Consider the following 17,198-nt stretch of genomic DNA (forward strand, 5'->3'; position numbering starts at 1 on the left):
TTGTTTTGGGGGGGGGGCACACGGGGAGATTAGCGAAGGCGAGGTTAAGACCTGAGCCAACTCCCCGTGCTTACCGTGGGGAGCGAGTGACCGAGCAAGCACCGTGTTATGCGGTGAAACGCACTGTGTCGCCAGTGCGTACTCACAGCCCGGTGCGCTCGGTGCAAGCTCCTCACCGTTGCCGTGCTAGAGTTGGCCGTCAGCCAGGAAGAAGTGCGCCGGCTCAGCGTATCTGGCCTCCAGTGTGTCTCTACGGCCCAGGTTATCCTGCGCCTGCTCTACGCACGGTACCCCCCATTCATCAGCACAAACCTGTTCGTCCTGTACCAGCGCCCAGCCCTTGCTGGGCTACATTGACCATCCAGCCAGGACAGGGTGTGACAGCCCTGAGCTCCAGACCTCCAGTGCGCCTCCACGGCCCAGTGTGCCCTGTGCCCGCTCTGCGCACCCAGTCTCTTGTGCGTCTCCCCAGTCTGGTGAGACCGGTTCCAGCTCCCCATAGGAAGCCTCCAGTGATGATCAATGGTCCGAAGCCTCCAGTGATAATCCATGGCACGAAGCCTCCAGTGATGATCCATGGCCCGGAGCCTGTAGTGATAATCCATGGCATGAAGCCTCCAGTGATGATCCATGGCCCGGAGCCTGTAGGGGCGATCCATGGCACGGAGCCTCCAGTGATGATCCATGGCACAAAGCCTCCAGGGATGATCCATGGCGCGGAACCAGTAGTGATGATCCATGGCACGGAGCCTGCAGCGAAGGTCCCCGTCACGGAGCCTGCAGCGAAGGTCCCCAGTCTGGAACCTCCAGCGACGCTCTCCAGTCCGGAGCCTCCAGCGACGCTCTCCAGTCCGGAGCCTCCAGCGACGCTCTCCAGTCCGGAGCCTCCAGCGACGCTCTCCAGTCCGGAGTCTCCAGCGGCGGTCCGCAGCCCCGAGTCTCCAGCGGCGGTCCGCAGCCCCGAGTCTCCAGCGGCGGGCGGCAGTTCAGAGCCTCCAGCGCTGATCCACGGTCTGGTTCCTCCAGCGACACAGAAGCGGGGGGATCAGCGGGCGGTGTGGGGGCTACGCCCCGAACCAGAGCTGCCACCATGAGTAGATGCCCACCCGGACCCTCCCCTATAGTTTCAGGTTTGTGGCCGGGAGTCCGCACCTTTGGGGGGGTACTGTCTCGCCCTGACCTGAGAGAGTCGTTTTTCTCTGTTTGGTTAGGTCAGGGTGAGACATGGGGTGGGCATTCTATGTGTTGTATGTCTATGTTGTTTTTTCTTTATTGGCCGAGTATGGTTTCCAATCAGAGGCAGCTGTCATTCGTTGTCTCTGATTGGGAATCATACTTAGGCAGCCTTTTCCCCACCTGTGTTTGTGGGTTATTATTATTTCTGTGCGTGTTGTGTGTATACGCCACAGTTGCGTTACGTTTCTTGCTGTTCACCTGTTTATTGTTTTGGTTCGGTTTTCTTCAAATAAAGATGTGGAATTACCGGCACGCTGCGCCTTGGCTCATATATGACAGGGAATTTGAAGATAGAGAACGTGACAACATTGTAGAATAATTGTGAAGACATCAAACTATGAAATAACATGTATGGAATCATGTAGTAACCAAAAAAGTGTTAAACAAATCAAAATATATTTTATATTTGAGATTCTTCAAAGTTGCCACCTTTGCCTTAATGACAGCCTTGCACACTCTTGGCATTCTCTCAACCAGCTTCACCTGGAATGGATTTCAATTAACAGGTGTGCCTTGTTCAAGGTTAATTTAATATGTTTGAGCCAATCAGTTGTGTTGTGGCAAGGTAGGGGTAGTATACAAAAAATAGCCCAATTTGGTAAAAGACCAAGTCCATATTATAGCAAGAAAAACTCAAGTAAGCAAATAGAAACGACAGTCCATCATTACTTTAAGACATGAAGGTCAGTCAATCCAGAAAATTTCAAGAACTTTGAAAGATTCTTCAAGTCACAAAAACCATCAAGTGCTATGAAGAAACTGGCTCTCATGAGGACCGCCACAGCAGAGGATAAGTTCATTAGAGTTAACTGCACCTCAGATTGCAGCCCAAATAAATGCTTCTCGGAGTTAAAGTAACAGACACATCGGAACTGTTCAGAGGAGATTGCATGAATCAGGCCTTCATGGACGAATTGCTGCAAAGAAACCATTACTAAAGGACACTAATAATAATAAGAAGAGACTTGCTTGGGCCAAGAAACAAGCAATGGACATTAGACCGGGGGAAATCTGTCCTTTGGTCTGATGAGTCCAAATCTGAGATTTTTTGTTCCAACCGCCGTGTCTTTTTGTGAGACGCAGAGTAGGTGAACGGATGATCTCCGCATGTGTGGTTCCCACCGTGAAGCATGGAGAAGGAGGTGTGATGGTCTGGGGGTGCTTTGCTGGTGACACTGTCGGTGATTTATTTAGAATTCAAAGCACACTTAACCAGCATGGCTACCACAGCATTCTGCAGGGATACGCCATCTCAACTGGTTTGAGCTTAATGGGACAATGACTCAAAACACACCTACATGCTGTGTAAGTGCTATTTGACCAATGAGAGTGATGGAGTACTGCATCAGATGACCTGGCCTCCACAATCACCTGACTTCAGCCCAATTGAGATGGTTTGGGATGTATTGGCCGCAGAGTGGAGGAAAAGCAGCCAACAAGTGCTGAGCATATGTGGGAACTCCTTCAAGACTGTTGGAAAAGCATTCCTCCTGAAGCTGGTTGAGAGAGTTAAGCTCTCATCAAGGCAAAGTGGGGCTACTTTGAAAAATCTCAAATATATTTTCATTTGTTTAACACTTTTTTGCTTACTACATGATTCTATATGTGTTATGTCATTGTGATGTCTTCACTATTATTCTACAATGTAAAAATTAAGAAAAATCCTTGAATGAGTAGGTGCGTCCAAACTTTTGACTGGTACTGTATATATATATATATATATATATATATATATATATATATATATATATATATATATATATATATATATATATATATATACATTGTTTAAAAAATAATATATATATATTTATATTTTCCTTCTTTATTATTTTCCCCTAACACCCCTTCCATAATTGGAGTAGACTAATGGACAACAATACATAGGCTTCTACTTTTACGGACACAGTATATTTTACATTAGTTATCTTTTTTGTTTTAGTCCCTCCCTCCAGCTACCCTCAACCCCTCCCATATATCTCTGAAGACCATCTATTTATGATTTCTAATTACCATGTATTTTTCAACTGTGCTGTGATGTTTCACAAAAGTTCTGAACCTTTCTATTTTCATAGATTATACAGATTGTAAATTTAAGATTTTTGCTAAGAGTGTTATTATATTATTGATCAATTATCTATGACTTTTCAAATCAACCAGCAGTGCTATTTGCAGAGTTAGCTCGAGGTAAATGTTGCAATTCTTCAGCCATTCCTGGACCTGCAACCAAAAACAAGCATATGGCCAGTACCAAAACAAGTGATATTATCACGTTTAGGAGAAGACCCAGACGCAGACAGTGTCGAAGTAACAAAAGTTTATTACTAGAACAGGGGGCAGGCAAAACGACAGGTCAAGGGCAGGCATAGGTCAGTAATCCAGATCAGAGTCAAAAGGTACAGAACGGCAGGCAGTCTCGGGGTCAGGGCAGGCAGAGGTCAATAATCCAGGGTGGTGTGACAAGGTACAGAACGGCAGGCAGGGTCAGGGTAGGCAGAAATGGTCAAAACCTTAAACTAGAAAAAGACAGGAGCAAGAGGTAAACCGCTGGTAGGCTTGACGAACAAAACAAACTGACCACAGACAAACAGAGAACACAGGTATAAATATACTGGGGATAATGGGGAAGATGGGCAACACCTGGGGGGGGTGGAGGCAAGCACAAAGACAGGTGAAACAGATCATGGTGTTACAGATATAATGATTCTGTCTCTTCACAGCAAAATTTGCAGAGCTGGGATGGTTGTATCCCCCATATATAACATTCTATTGGTTGCAAGAATTTTGTATAATAATAAATCATTTAGAAACTTGGAACTGTTGAATCCAGCGTTGTTTTGTGTATCAGTTCATAAACCCTATGTCATGGAATCGGTTCATCGAAAATCTCTTCCAAACTACTTTGCAACCTGTATGGCGCAGCTGTATTTCTTTGGTCCTTAAATGAAACTGGTATACTTTTTATTTATCACAATTTTCTTTGAACAATTTTGGTCTTTAATGGAGGGCCAACAGACAAGTTCCTTACCATCTCCCCCTTCCACTTGTCTCTTCCATTTTTGCAGTAATGCTGCAATCAGTTGGTTGTAATTTGGATAGAGCAGACATTTCCATATATTTTTGCTAACCTGTCATATTTATGATATCATTTACAAAGATTATGCAGTTGTCTTTTTTAATTCAAAAATGTTTTTATCTATTAGTATATTTGACTTTAACCATAATATTTGTTGTAATATTTGTTCTGTCTTTTCTGGTGGATTAAAGTGCAATTGCAACCAGCTTTCTATGACTTGTTTTAAAAATAGCGATATTTTGGGGATGATTTATTTTTCAAATAACCAAAAGTGAGAGGGAGTAATCTGAATAAAGGGAAAAAGCCCATTCTTGAACACAGGGTAAGCCATTCTTACTAATCTGCTGGAGAACCAGTTTGGATTTAAGTATAGCTTTTGTATGACTGAAGCCTTTAGTGAGAGGTCAAATGCTTTAATATTTAATCATTTCTGCCCTCCGAGTTCATATTCATTATATAAATAGGCCTGTTTAATTTTGTCTGGCTTGCTGTTCCAAATAAAGTGGAATATTTTTTGCTCATATCATTTAAAAAAGTCATTAGGTGTAGGCAGGGCCATAAGTAAATAGGTAAACTGGGATATGAAAAACGAGATCATATAGAACAGTTGAAGTGAGAAAGTGTGTGAGGGATTAGGTAGCAGAAGGGGCAAGGTGCCATGTAGCTGAGCAGATGGATATGAAAGAGAGGGTGGCCTATATTCTCTCTCTCGCTCTCTCTCTGTCTCATTCTCGGGCCTTCCATCTCTTTTTATTTCTCTGTATCTTTCTGTCCGTTTCTTTCTGTCTCAGTTTCTCCCCCCTCTGTAACTTAGACAGGTTCATAAGACACAGTCTCTTTCCGTCTTCAGCGTTGAACGCTACGACATGACTGATTTGCTCTTTCTCCTTTTTAGCATTCTTAAATGTTTTCCTTTCACTTTTATCCCTGTCTTTTAGGTTCACAGATTAGTGCGCCAGTGAATGAAAGGAGTTGATGAGAGCAGTCTTGAGGCCTGCTGGAGTGATGTCGGGGGGGGGGGGGGGGGGCGCATGTGTTTGTCAGGCCTAACAGTAGAGTTCAGTGTCATCACAGTGCAAATCCACATCACGTGCAACCTCCTTTACTAGGCCACGGTTGCATAACATATACGAGTCTGTGTGAGACTAAGTGTGTGATTGTGTGTGTGTGTGTGTGTGAGTGCATGCAGGCATGCGTGCATGTGTGAGGCTGTGTGGTGAGATGGAGAAAGAGTCTCATGACTGTTTTTGTGTGTGCATTTGTGTGTGTATGCGTGTGTACTAGAGGTCGACCGATTATGATTTTTCAACACCGATACCGATTATTGGAGGACCCACACACACAAAAAACGTTACCGATTAAACGGCCGATTATTATTATTTTTTGTTGTTGTTGTAATAATGACAATTACAACAATACTGAATGAACACTTATTTTAACTTAATATAATACATCAATAAAATCAATTTGGCCTCAAATAAATAATGAAACATGTTCAATTTGGTTTAAATAACGCAAAACAAAGTGTTGGAGAAGAAAGTAAAAGTGCAATATGTGCCATGTAAGAAAGCTAATGTTTAAGTGCCTTGCTCAGAACATGGGTACATATGAAAGCTAGTGGTTCCTTTTAACATGAGTCTTCAATATTCCCAGGTAAGAAGTTTTAGGTTGTAGTTATTATAGGAATTATAGGACTATTTCTCTCTATACGATTTGTATTTCATATACCTTTGACTATTGGATGTTCTTATAGGCACTTTAGTATTGCCAGTGTAACAGTATAGCTTCCATCCCTCTCCTCGCTCCTACCTGGGCTCAAACCAGGAACACATCGACAACAGCCACCCTCGAAGCAGCGTTACCCATGCAGTGGAAGGGAAACAACTACTCCAAGTCTCAGAGCGAGTGACGTTTGAAACGCTATTAGCATGCACCCGGCTAACTAGCTAGCCATTTCACATCGGTTACACCAGCCTAATCTTGGGAGTTGATAGGCTTGAAGGGGTGGGAATAATTTGTGGAACGTTCCAACAGGAATCTGTTCCAAAAAACGTAAAGTAAAAGGTTGCCAACCAACAACGCATACAAAGTAGCAACGCATACAAACCTAGCTAACTAGCTGCCGAATAGGCATCAACTCACCACGTAGCTTATTCTTAATGTTTGTCCATAGGCAAACAGACACGTGAGGACAGACATTTTTCGGAATAAACGTGATGAGTGAAAAACGCAATGAAATAGACCACTCCCTACCCGGTATGTTATTCTGCCGCTATACAACTTTGTATGCGTTGTTTTTTGGAAACCTTGTTATTTACGAAGTTTTTGGAATAGATTCCTGTTGGAACGTTCCACAAATTATACCCACCCAGGTTGAAGTCATAAACAGCGCAATGCTTGAAGCACAGCGAAGGGCTGTTTGAATGAATGCTTACGAGCCTGCTGCTGCCTACCATCGCTCAGTCAGACTGCTCTATCAAATCATAGACTTAATTATAATATAATAAACACACAGAAATACGAGCCTTAGGTCATTAATATGGTCGAATCCGGAAACTATCATCTCGAAAACCAAAGTTTTTTTCTTTCAGTGACATACGGAACCGTTCCGTATTTTATCTAACGGGTGGCTAAGTCTAAATATTCCTGTTAGGCATTGATGTTTATGGTTAGGTACATTGGTGCAACGACAGTACTTTTTTCGCAAATGCGCTTGTTAAATCAACACCCGTTTGTCGAAGTAGGCTGTGATTCAATGAAAATTAACAGGCACCGCATCGATTATATGCAACGCAGGACACGTTAGATAAACTAGTAATATCATCAACCATGTGTAGTTAACTAGTGATTATGTTAAGATTGATAATTTTTTATAAGTCTAATGCTAGCTAGCAACTTACCTTTGCTTCTTGCTGCCCTCGCGTTACAGGTAGTCAGCCTGTTAATCCTTGTGGAGTGCAATGTAAGGCAGGTCGTTAGAGCGTTGGACTGGTAACCGAAGGTTGCAAAAACGAATCCCCCCGAACAAGGCAGTTAACCCCCGTTTCTAGGCCGTCATTGTAAATAAGAATGTGTTCTTAATTAATCTGACTTGCCTAGTTAAATAAAGGTGTAAAAAAAAAAAAAAAATCCGCAAATCGGTGGCCAAAAATACCGATTGTTATGAAAACTTGAAATCGGCCCTAATTAATCGGCCATTCCGATTAGTCGGTCGACCTCTAGTGTGTACAGTACATTATATCTATAATGGTTAAATTCACTGCACTAAGTTGAAGCATCCAGTACTAACTCTGTAGAAAATGGCTCGGTCAAAGCAGACCCATTTATACACAGTAAACCATTCAGCTGTTACATCTACTATAGAAGGAGCGGAAGGTTGGTCATTAAAGCAAGCAAGTCAGAAGGTATAATTTCTACTTTCATTGCTGGATAATGTTTGCCCATGTGTTGTCCAGGGTGTGTTTTGCTCTGTCACGGTAGGGTATTGACACCCTCATCCCTCTCCCACCTTGTCAGCATGATGGTATTGATTGTGATCACAAGTTCAACAGCAAGGTATTGTTCAGTTAGAAATGGATCGGTGTGTCAGATAACGAAGCATCAACTTTTATAACTTTTATAAGTGCATTCATGGGGCACGTACAGTACATGGGCATGCACAGTATATGTGAAATAGACCAGACTATGACTGTTAGAGGAAATTACGAGATTTCTGTTCTGTGAAGTGAAGTCCCATCTTCCCAAGCAGGTTATCACGTTGGAGTGAGTTGTCAGTTAAGAAGGACAGATGTTCTTTCTTCACTACATTTTGTCCGATTTTCTGTTCCACTTTTTCCCCCTTTTTGTGTGTGTGTTCGTGCGTGATAGAGGGTTTGTGTCTCTCCATGTGTTTTGTTGTTGTCTCATCTTTTCATGTGTCCTCTGTTTCACTCCATCTCTCACTCCATCACGATGACTTCCTGTGGAAAAGCTGGTGCTGAAAAAACAAGCTGTAAGTTTTACCCATGGTGCAAAGTGCTACAGGTCCAAAGGGGGGACTGAGTGCTTTCACATTGGCCCAATTCAATTTGGGACAAATAATGCCCTTGTGTTCTTCACTTCTCCTCCCTAACTTTCCTCAGGTTTATCCATATAGTACGAGGGAAAGAAGGGACAACCAACCTGGCATCAAGGGCTGCTGTGTCTTCTGGTTTTGTCCATACTTAGGAGTGTAATTACAGTATACAGTGGCAAGAAAAAGTATGTGAACCCTTTGTAATTACCTGGATTTCTGCATACATTTTGGACAAATGGTCCAAAATACCTCCTGACTGTTGTGCAGAAAACCACAGAAAACATTTGGTTGAGGTTATTGCTGCCATAGGAGGGTCAACCAGTTATTAAATCCAAGGGTTCACATACTTTTCCCACCCTGCACTGTGAATGTTTACACGTTGTGTTCAATAAAGACATGAAAACACATAATTGTTTGTGCGTTATTCGTTTAAACAGACTGGGTTTGTCTATTGTTGTGACTTAGATGAAGATCAGATCAAATCTTATGACCAATTTATGCAGATATCCAGGTAATTCTGAAGGGTTCACATACATTTCTTGCCACTGTATTTAATGACTGCTACACATATATTAGTCGACGAATTAGCAGGCATTGCAGCCCTTCATAGCCCGATCAGTATGGTACCACCGAAGGAAGTTTAGAGGCGGAATTGAATGAGGGTGTTAATCTGAATGGAATGAAGCATAGTTGTGTGTGTTTTTGGGGGAGGTGATGGGTTTGCCCTGTGTGTCCCTGCTCTCACTCCATACGCCTCTTCATCCATCTCCCCATCGATCCATCACTCATCTCACCACTCCATCTGGTGCTGCACAAATCTCTGTGGTCTGTGGGGGGTTGATATGTACACTACACTGTTCCTAAAAAATGTATATTTACATTAGATTGCAAACCAGATCTAGGTTCTCTCTTCCGTCCCTCTAGTGTTGAGTGTCAAGCCCACTGCATGTTTGTGTTAGGTATATATTTTTGGGAGTCGAGGATACTGTGATGCTGAAGCCAGATGGTCAAATGGTATTCTTCTGGAATTAACTGCTGGATATGACCGTAATAATCACTTCGTAATGATTATTCTCAGCTGAGCTGACCTCAAATACTGTATAATCCTCTTCCTCGATATGTTGCATTGTTGTTCTATGTACAGTTCAACTACCAAAAGACATACTTGTATGAACGCATGCACGTAGATGTACTCTCTAAACACGCACACACGCACACAGAGATACAGAGTGAATCACATTAGGACATGCTCTGTGGACTTAATGCTGGAAGCTTCTCCAGCCTCTGTGCACGCCAAGTTTTTTTTCTACATGCAATGAAGTGTGTTTGTTTCCTGGTTATCTGCGTTCTTCTCTTAAACAGTCTGTCACTGTTACTGTTACTGTTTTGTTAGACTTCAGTGCGGCTTTTGAAATTATCGATCATAGTCTGCTGCTGGAAAAACGTATGTGTTATGGCTTTACACCTCCTGCTATAGGTCAGGTGCCACAGAGGGACTTAGGAAAATTACAATTGGCTCAGAACAGGGCAGTACAGCTGACCCTCAAATGTACACAGAGGGCTAACATGAATAATATGCGTGTAAATCTCTCATGGCTCAAAGTGGAGGATAGATTGACTTCATCACTACTTGTTTTTGTGAGAAGTGTTGACAAGCTGAATGCACCGAGCTGTTTATTTAAACTACTAGCATACAGCTCGGACACCCATGAATACCCCACAAGACATTCCACCAGAGGTCTCTTCACAGTCCCCAAGTCCAGAACAGACTACGTGAGGTGCATAATTCTACATAGAGCCATGAATACATGGAACTCTATTCCACATCAGGTAACACATGCAAGCAGTAGAATCAGATTTAATAAACAGATAAAAATACACATTATGCAACAGCAGGCACTGTGAAGAGACACACACACAGGTACAGACACACGCATATGCACACAAACGCTAGCACACGCACTCTACACACACGTACAGTACATTGTAATATTGTTGTATGGTGGAATTATACATTTTGTATTGTAGATATATAGTGGTGTAATAATGTTATATGATGTACTGTTTTATCCTTTGTTAATATGTTTTGACCCCAGGAAGAGTAGCTGCTGCCTTGACAGCAGCTAATGGGGATCCCTAATAAATACAAATACTGTATTGTGAACCTTAGAGGGAATGCCAGCTGAAATATGCAATGGTGAAAATCACATATGGTTATTTCAATTTAAATGAATTCCCCAGTCAAATACTGTTTAAATTTTGAACGCCACGTCCAAATGACAAAGTGTTTGTACCAAAGATGTATATAAACCCTGAATTGAGGATGCTAAGTATTGGCCATTAGAAGGCTTTGAAGTCACCCATACTATGTTTAGCTCACATAATATAATTTAAAAGTATGTATTAAGGTGTCTAATAGAATAAATGTGGCCAAAATGAATGTAGTCATTAATAAATGAATTTCTATAGCTTCCAAAATATTTTTTTAAATGGTGAGGGAGTGCCAAGATGTAGGCACGGTGGCTTCAACACAGCGCCCCCTACAGCCATCTAGTGTACAGTGCATTCGGAAAGTATTCAGAACCCTTGACTTTTTCTACATTTTGTTACGTTACAGCCTTATTCAAATATGTATTAAATTTTAAAAAATCCATATCAATCTAGACACAATACCCCTTAAAGACAAAGTGAAAACTGGTTTTTAGACATTTTTACAAATGTATAAAAAATATACACTACCGTTCAAAAGTTTGGGGTCACTTAGAAATGTTGTTGTTTTTGTAAAAACACAGATTTTTTTGTCCATTAAAATAACATAAAATTGATCAGAAATACAGTGTAGACATTGTTAATGTTGTAAATGACTATTGTAGCTGGAAACGGCAGATTATTTTATGGAATATCTACATACGCGTACAGAGACCCATTATCAGCAACCATCACTCCTGTGTTCCAATGGCATGTTGTGTTAGCTAATCCAAGTTGATCACTTTAAAAGGCTAATTGATCATTAGAAAACCATTTTGCAATTATGTTAGCACAACTGAAAACTGTTGTTCTGATTAATGAAGCAATAAAACTGGTCATCTTTAGACTAGTTGAGTATCTGGAGCATCAGCATTTGTGGGTTCGATTACAGGCTCAAAATGGCCAGAAACAAATAACTTTCTTCTGAAACTCATCAGTCTATTCTTGTTCTCAGAAATGAAGGCTATTCCATGCGAGAAATTGCCAATAAACTGAAGATCTTGTACAACTCTGTGTACTACTCCCTTCACAGTACAGCGCAAACTGGCTCTAACCAGAATAGGAAGAGGAGTGGGAGGCCCCGGTGCACAACTGAGCAAGAGGACAGGTACATTAGAGTGTTTAGTTTGAGAAACAGACACCTCACAAGTCCTCAACTGGCAGCTTCATTAAATAGTACCCGCAAAACACCAGTCTCAACGTCAACAGTGAAGAGGCGACTCCAGGATGCTAGCCTTCTAGGCCTTCTTTACCATCCCCTCGTTTTTTTCAGTTCACTGCAGCTAGCGACTGGAACGAGCTGCAACAAACACTCAAACTGGACAGTTTTATCTCAATCTCTTCATTCAAAGACTCAATCATAGACACTTACTGACTGTTGTGGATGCTTTGTGTGATGTATTGTTGTCTCTACCTTCTTGCCCTTTGTGCTGTTGTCCGTGCCCAATAATGTTTGTACCCTGTTTTGTGCTTCTACCATGTTGTGATTCTGCCATGTTGTGTTGCTACCATGTTGTTGTCATGTTGTGTTGCTACCATACTGTGTTGTCATGTGTTGCTGCCATGCTATGTTATTGTCTTAGGTCTCTCTTTATGTAGTGTTGTGTTGTCTCTCTTGTCAGGATCTGTGTTTTGTCCTATATTTGTATGTATTTTATTTTTAATACCTGCCCCCGTCCCCGCAGGAGGCCTTTTGCCTTTTGGTAGGCCGTCATTGTAAATAAGAATTTGTTTTTAACTGACTTGCCTAGTTAAATAAAGATTAAATGTAAAAAATAAAAATGGTTACCCTTAGTATGAAGATGTAATCCGGAGATCTCTTTAGCTATCATACTCTAATTCCACTGATTTCAAAACTGGATCCTTCAGAAAGTGGAGATCAATATTTATGCAGCTCCACTATACGATACAAAAAAAAGCCGCGTTCGGCGGGATTACCAACACAGACTGACCGGGGAGCAGGGGCGTGACCAAGAATCAAATGGTCACTCTGAAAGAGCTCCAGAGTTTCTCTGTGGAGATGGGAGAACCTTCCAGAAGGACAACCATCTCTGCAGCACTCCATCAATCAGGCCTGGTAGAGTGGCCAGATGGAAGCCACTCCTCAGTAAAATCCACATGACAGCCCGCTTGGAGTTTGCTAAAAGGCACCTAAAGGACTCTCAGATCATGAGAAACAAGATTCTCTGGTCTGATGAAACCAAGATTGAACTCTTTGGTCTATATGCCAAGTGTCACGTCTGGAGGAAACCTGGCGCCATCCCTACGGTGAAGCATGGTGGTGGCAGCCTCATGCTGTGAGGATGTTTTCAGTGGCAAGGACTGGGAGACTAGTCAGGATCGAGGGAAAGATGAACGGAGAAAAGTACAGAGAGATCCTTGATGAAAACCTGCTCCAGAGTGCTCACGACCTTACACTGGGGTGAAGGCTCACCTTCCAACTGGACAACGACCCTAAGTACACAGCCAAGACAACGCAGGAGTGGATTTGGGACAAGTCTCTGAATGGCCTTGAGTAGCCTAGGCAGAGCCTGGACTTGAACCCGATCGAACATCTCCGGAGAGACCTGAAAATAGCTGTGCAGCGACGCTCCCCATCCAACCTGACAGAGCTTGAGAGGATCTGTAGAGAAGAATGGGAGAAAATCCCCAAATACAGGTGTGCCAAGCTTGTAGCGTCATACCCAAGAAGACTCAAGGCTATAATCACAGCCAAAGGTGCTGAATACTTATGTAAATGTGATATTTACGGTTTTTTATACACTTGGACAATTTCTAAAAACCTGTTTTTGCTTTGTCATTATGGTGTATTGTGTGTAGATTGAAGAGGGGAAAAAACTATTTAGTCCATTTTAGAATAAGGCTGTAACGTAACAAAATGTGTAAAAAGTCAAGGGGTCTGAATACTTTCCAAATCTCTGTAACTAGCTACCAAGAAGTCATTTCATGCTTTCGATCAAGTTAGAGTAGCTAGCTTGTCTAACTATCTTAGCTGGCATGCCTGCTGACAAGGTTGATAGACTTTAGAAAAGCAAGCAATTACTAAATGTACTGAATAAGACTCACATTCCTATAAATGTTTTACCCAGATTTGAGCAGAGATGCAAAGAAGCATATTTAGTTTCTTTAAAAAAATACATCAGGAGGATACAGACAGCTCAAGAGGTATGCTTAAATATGCAGAAAAATAAACATATTTTTTACACAAAATTAAGCATAATGATTATGGCTCTAGATTGCAGGGAAAAAAAGCTTTTTCAGGTGTTTGAAAAATGCTAAATATGGATAGCCTACTTGTTAAATAGTGGACTATAAAATACCAGTGAAGTAAAGTAAGGTTTAGGTAAAAATCCACTCACAACACTGCACCCTAGTGGCTCTTTCAAGTATTTCAGTAGAATTCTGTGCTTAGATCAGTAAGATACTGAATGTTCATGAACTTCATGTTTATTTAGAAAGCTCTAGGTGAACCCCACTTCCACACCAAGCCTCAGCAGGTTTGCCACACGTCAAGGTCAGCGAACACTAGCCAGGTCTGAACACACACACACACACACAACCACACACGCATGCTGTAGTGGGGGAGGTTTCTATCTGGCCAAGTTTCTCTAGGTTGGCATGGTCTTCTTTGGTTGCTATGTTCTGATCATTATGGTCTGGATTAGTTTGTACAGCCACTCTATACCATAGTTCATCACTGTGCCATACATATGTTAGGTTCTCATGATCTCTCTTTTCTCCCTCCCTCTCTATTTTCTCTTTCTCTCTCTCTTTCTCTCTCTCCAGCTCTCCAGCCACAGGAAGCCAGCGGAACTCCACCGTGTCTTTCAGCCTGCCCCCCTCCTCCTGCACCCCTCCTTCCAGCCTGCCCCCTCACCTCTGCAGCCCCCCGGACACCTCGTCCCTCTCCTCGCCCCCCTGCCCCTCCTCTTTAACACACTCTTCCTCACCCAGCCTTAGCGACCTTTTCGGCCTGCCCACCCTGCCCATGGAAAGTGTGAGAGGCTTCGGCAGCATGGGCGGTAGCCTTGGTGGAGGGTCCTCGTGCGGTGGCTCGCGCTCCCCCTCGCCGCTCACCCTAATGCAGGCCATAGCCACCTCGGGCAAGCCCTTTGCCTCCAAGCCCGTGGAGCTGTGGAGCAAGCTGGACGTGGCCGACTGGCTGGACAGCCTGAATCTGTCGGAGCATAAAGACGCCTTCCTGGACAACGAGATCGAGGGCGCCCACCTGCCTTCGCTGCAGAAAGAAGATCTGATTGACCTGGGGGTGACGCGGGTGGGCCACCGCATGAACATCGAGAGGGCCCTCAAAATGCTGCAGGACAGATAAAGCCAGGGGGTGTGGATTTATCTGGAACACTCTCTCTCCTACCTGTTTTCCTTCTCAGTCTTGGAAAATCTGAGACGATTTAGGAATCGGCCTCTGACTGCTCCCTTCCTGCCTCGCCTCTGTGGCGTGTTTGTGTTTGATCGCTCCCCATTCTGCTTCCCGAGTATCAGGGGATGTCGGAATCCTGGAGGAACTGCTGGGAATAGCCTGGAGAAAGGCGGCATTCCAGAATGGAGAAAGAGTGGAAAAAATCCTGCATCTTTTTAGGGATGCTCATGATACAAAAGACCACACTTTGGAATACTCTTGAAACGTAGCCCTCAAACACTTTGAAATACTGATAGAAATCAGTATTGGAATACTCAATCCTTTTTCAAACTCCCCCAGTGCGGGTGTTTGGAACCAGCTGAGCTGGTTGGCGCTCCTTTTCTATCTTTGCTAGAGTTTCTTCAGAGAATATTTCTTCACTAGAGTAAAACCGCGGGTTATGTTTATGGATGCATCTGACGTTGTAGAGACATTTGAAAAACAGACATTTGGAAAAACATTAGAAACGAGAACCTTTGCAGAAATGTTTAGCTGAATCCTAAACCATATCACTCGCTGCAAGCAAATACGCACACACACACACGCACACGCACACACAGATCCGACGATGGCCTTCTCCTGGGAGAGAGAAACATGATGATGTGTTAGTCACTCTAATGCATGGCTGGAGGGGCTCCACTGTAGCAGGCGCCACTGTCCCCTTCACATCCCTGTTCACTGTGGAAGATGTGTGTATTTGCATTTTGTCAGAGACATGTTTGTGACGTACGTGTGTGTGTGTGCGCGCGCTGTGGGAGGTTTGTTAAATGTGTTTTTAGAAAGACATGAGTGAGAGTGCAAGGCCTAGATTCTGTCAGCCTAATCAAGGTCCATATTGCATCTCACATTCCAGTGTTCGAACTTGTAAACAGGACTGCATGGGATTTATCTTAATGCGACTCCGTGCAGCCAAAATCAATGTCCGTTTTAGGTATAATGCTGGGAGCCGCTTGTGGATTTGACAGCTCTAACACAGTTCCACCTCCAACACCGCAAAAACAACAGCTACGCGGGTGTTGGATGGCATGAATCTGATAGAATCTAGTCCTAAGTGTTGGCATCGTGTGTTGTCATCGTCTTCCACACACTTGACAGCGACCCCGACAGGAGTGGGATGCCACCCCCCTACACCCTACCGCCCAACCAACCAATCTCCCTTCAGGCCTATAACAGAAATAATCCACCTATCACAACAACTTGGGGAAACACATTTTTCTGCCATAATATCGCCATCTCTCTCCTCTTTGTTCAGCCATCTTTAATCATTTCTAGTGATTAATCGCAAATCAAACATTGTTTTTATATTAATACCAGTGTGTGCAGTTGTGGTATAGGTGAGGGCTGTATTTTTTTTGGTTGACATAATGATTCTCGGCGAGTATTTGAAAAACGCCCATTTTGAAAGGATGAACGCAAAATGGACGTTACTTCGTGATCTCTGTTAACGTAGGACACTGGTTAACTATGTGCTTGTTTTTAGACAGCTCACCTACAGTATACTGTGTAGTGCAGAGGCCAAGAATAATATGAATAATATTAATTCACTCAAAACTCAAAAATGTGGGCTCCTGAGTGGTGCAGCGGTCTAAGGCACTCCATTTGAATCCAGGCTGCATCACATCCGGCCGTGATTGGGAGTCCCATAGGGCGGCGCACAATTGGCCCAGCCTCGTCCGGGTTAGGCCGAGGTAGGCCGTCATTGTAAATAAGAATTTGTTCTTAAATGACTTGTCTAATTAAATAAAGTTACATTAAAAAATATATTATAATAATAATAATAAAGCTACTACCCAGACATTCACACAATCACCGAAGAGGATTTAAAAAAAGATTTATAGAAACGTTTCCAAAGTTTGTGTATAATAAGTGTTTGCATCGCCGATGATTCACAAAACGTCATTATTGACAAGAAGAGGTGTTAATCCTACCTGGTGTTTCCAGAGGGAAGAAAAGAGGTGTGACACAGCAGCACTAACCGAGCAGGCTTTAGATGATGCATTTGGTCCCTGTTCATTTGAGAATGAGAGGGAGAGTCCTCAGTAACACTTTACTTAAGCATGCAGGTATAACCATTTTGTAAGGCTTGCTTATAAAAAGTTTTAACGTATTATTACTACAGGCTTCAAGTAAAGTGTTACTGAGTAATTTTCTCACACCAATGAGCTGGT

The 17,198-nt window shown here is 42.9% G+C and overlaps 1 protein-coding gene across 2 annotated transcripts in view; it reads left to right on the forward strand.

The window, feature by feature from the left end:
- The window catches only part of LOC115167600 (SH3 and multiple ankyrin repeat domains protein 2-like), a 236,447-nt gene extending 219,813 nt beyond the window's left edge, over positions 1-16,634 (forward strand). For both annotated transcript variants that reach the window (XM_029722187.1, XM_029722186.1), the window contains one exon: positions 14,400-16,634. In XM_029722187.1, the coding sequence (XP_029578047.1) occupies positions 14,400-14,943 (544 nt within the window). In that variant the 3' untranslated portion in view covers positions 14,944-16,634. The remainder of the gene's footprint in view (positions 1-14,399) is intronic.
- Positions 16,635-17,198: the final 564 nt, after the last annotated feature.

Source organism: Salmo trutta, chromosome 29 (assembly GCF_901001165.1).
Source record: "Salmo trutta chromosome 29, fSalTru1.1, whole genome shotgun sequence".
In the NCBI taxonomy this organism is placed as follows: domain Eukaryota; kingdom Metazoa; phylum Chordata; class Actinopteri; order Salmoniformes; family Salmonidae; genus Salmo; species Salmo trutta.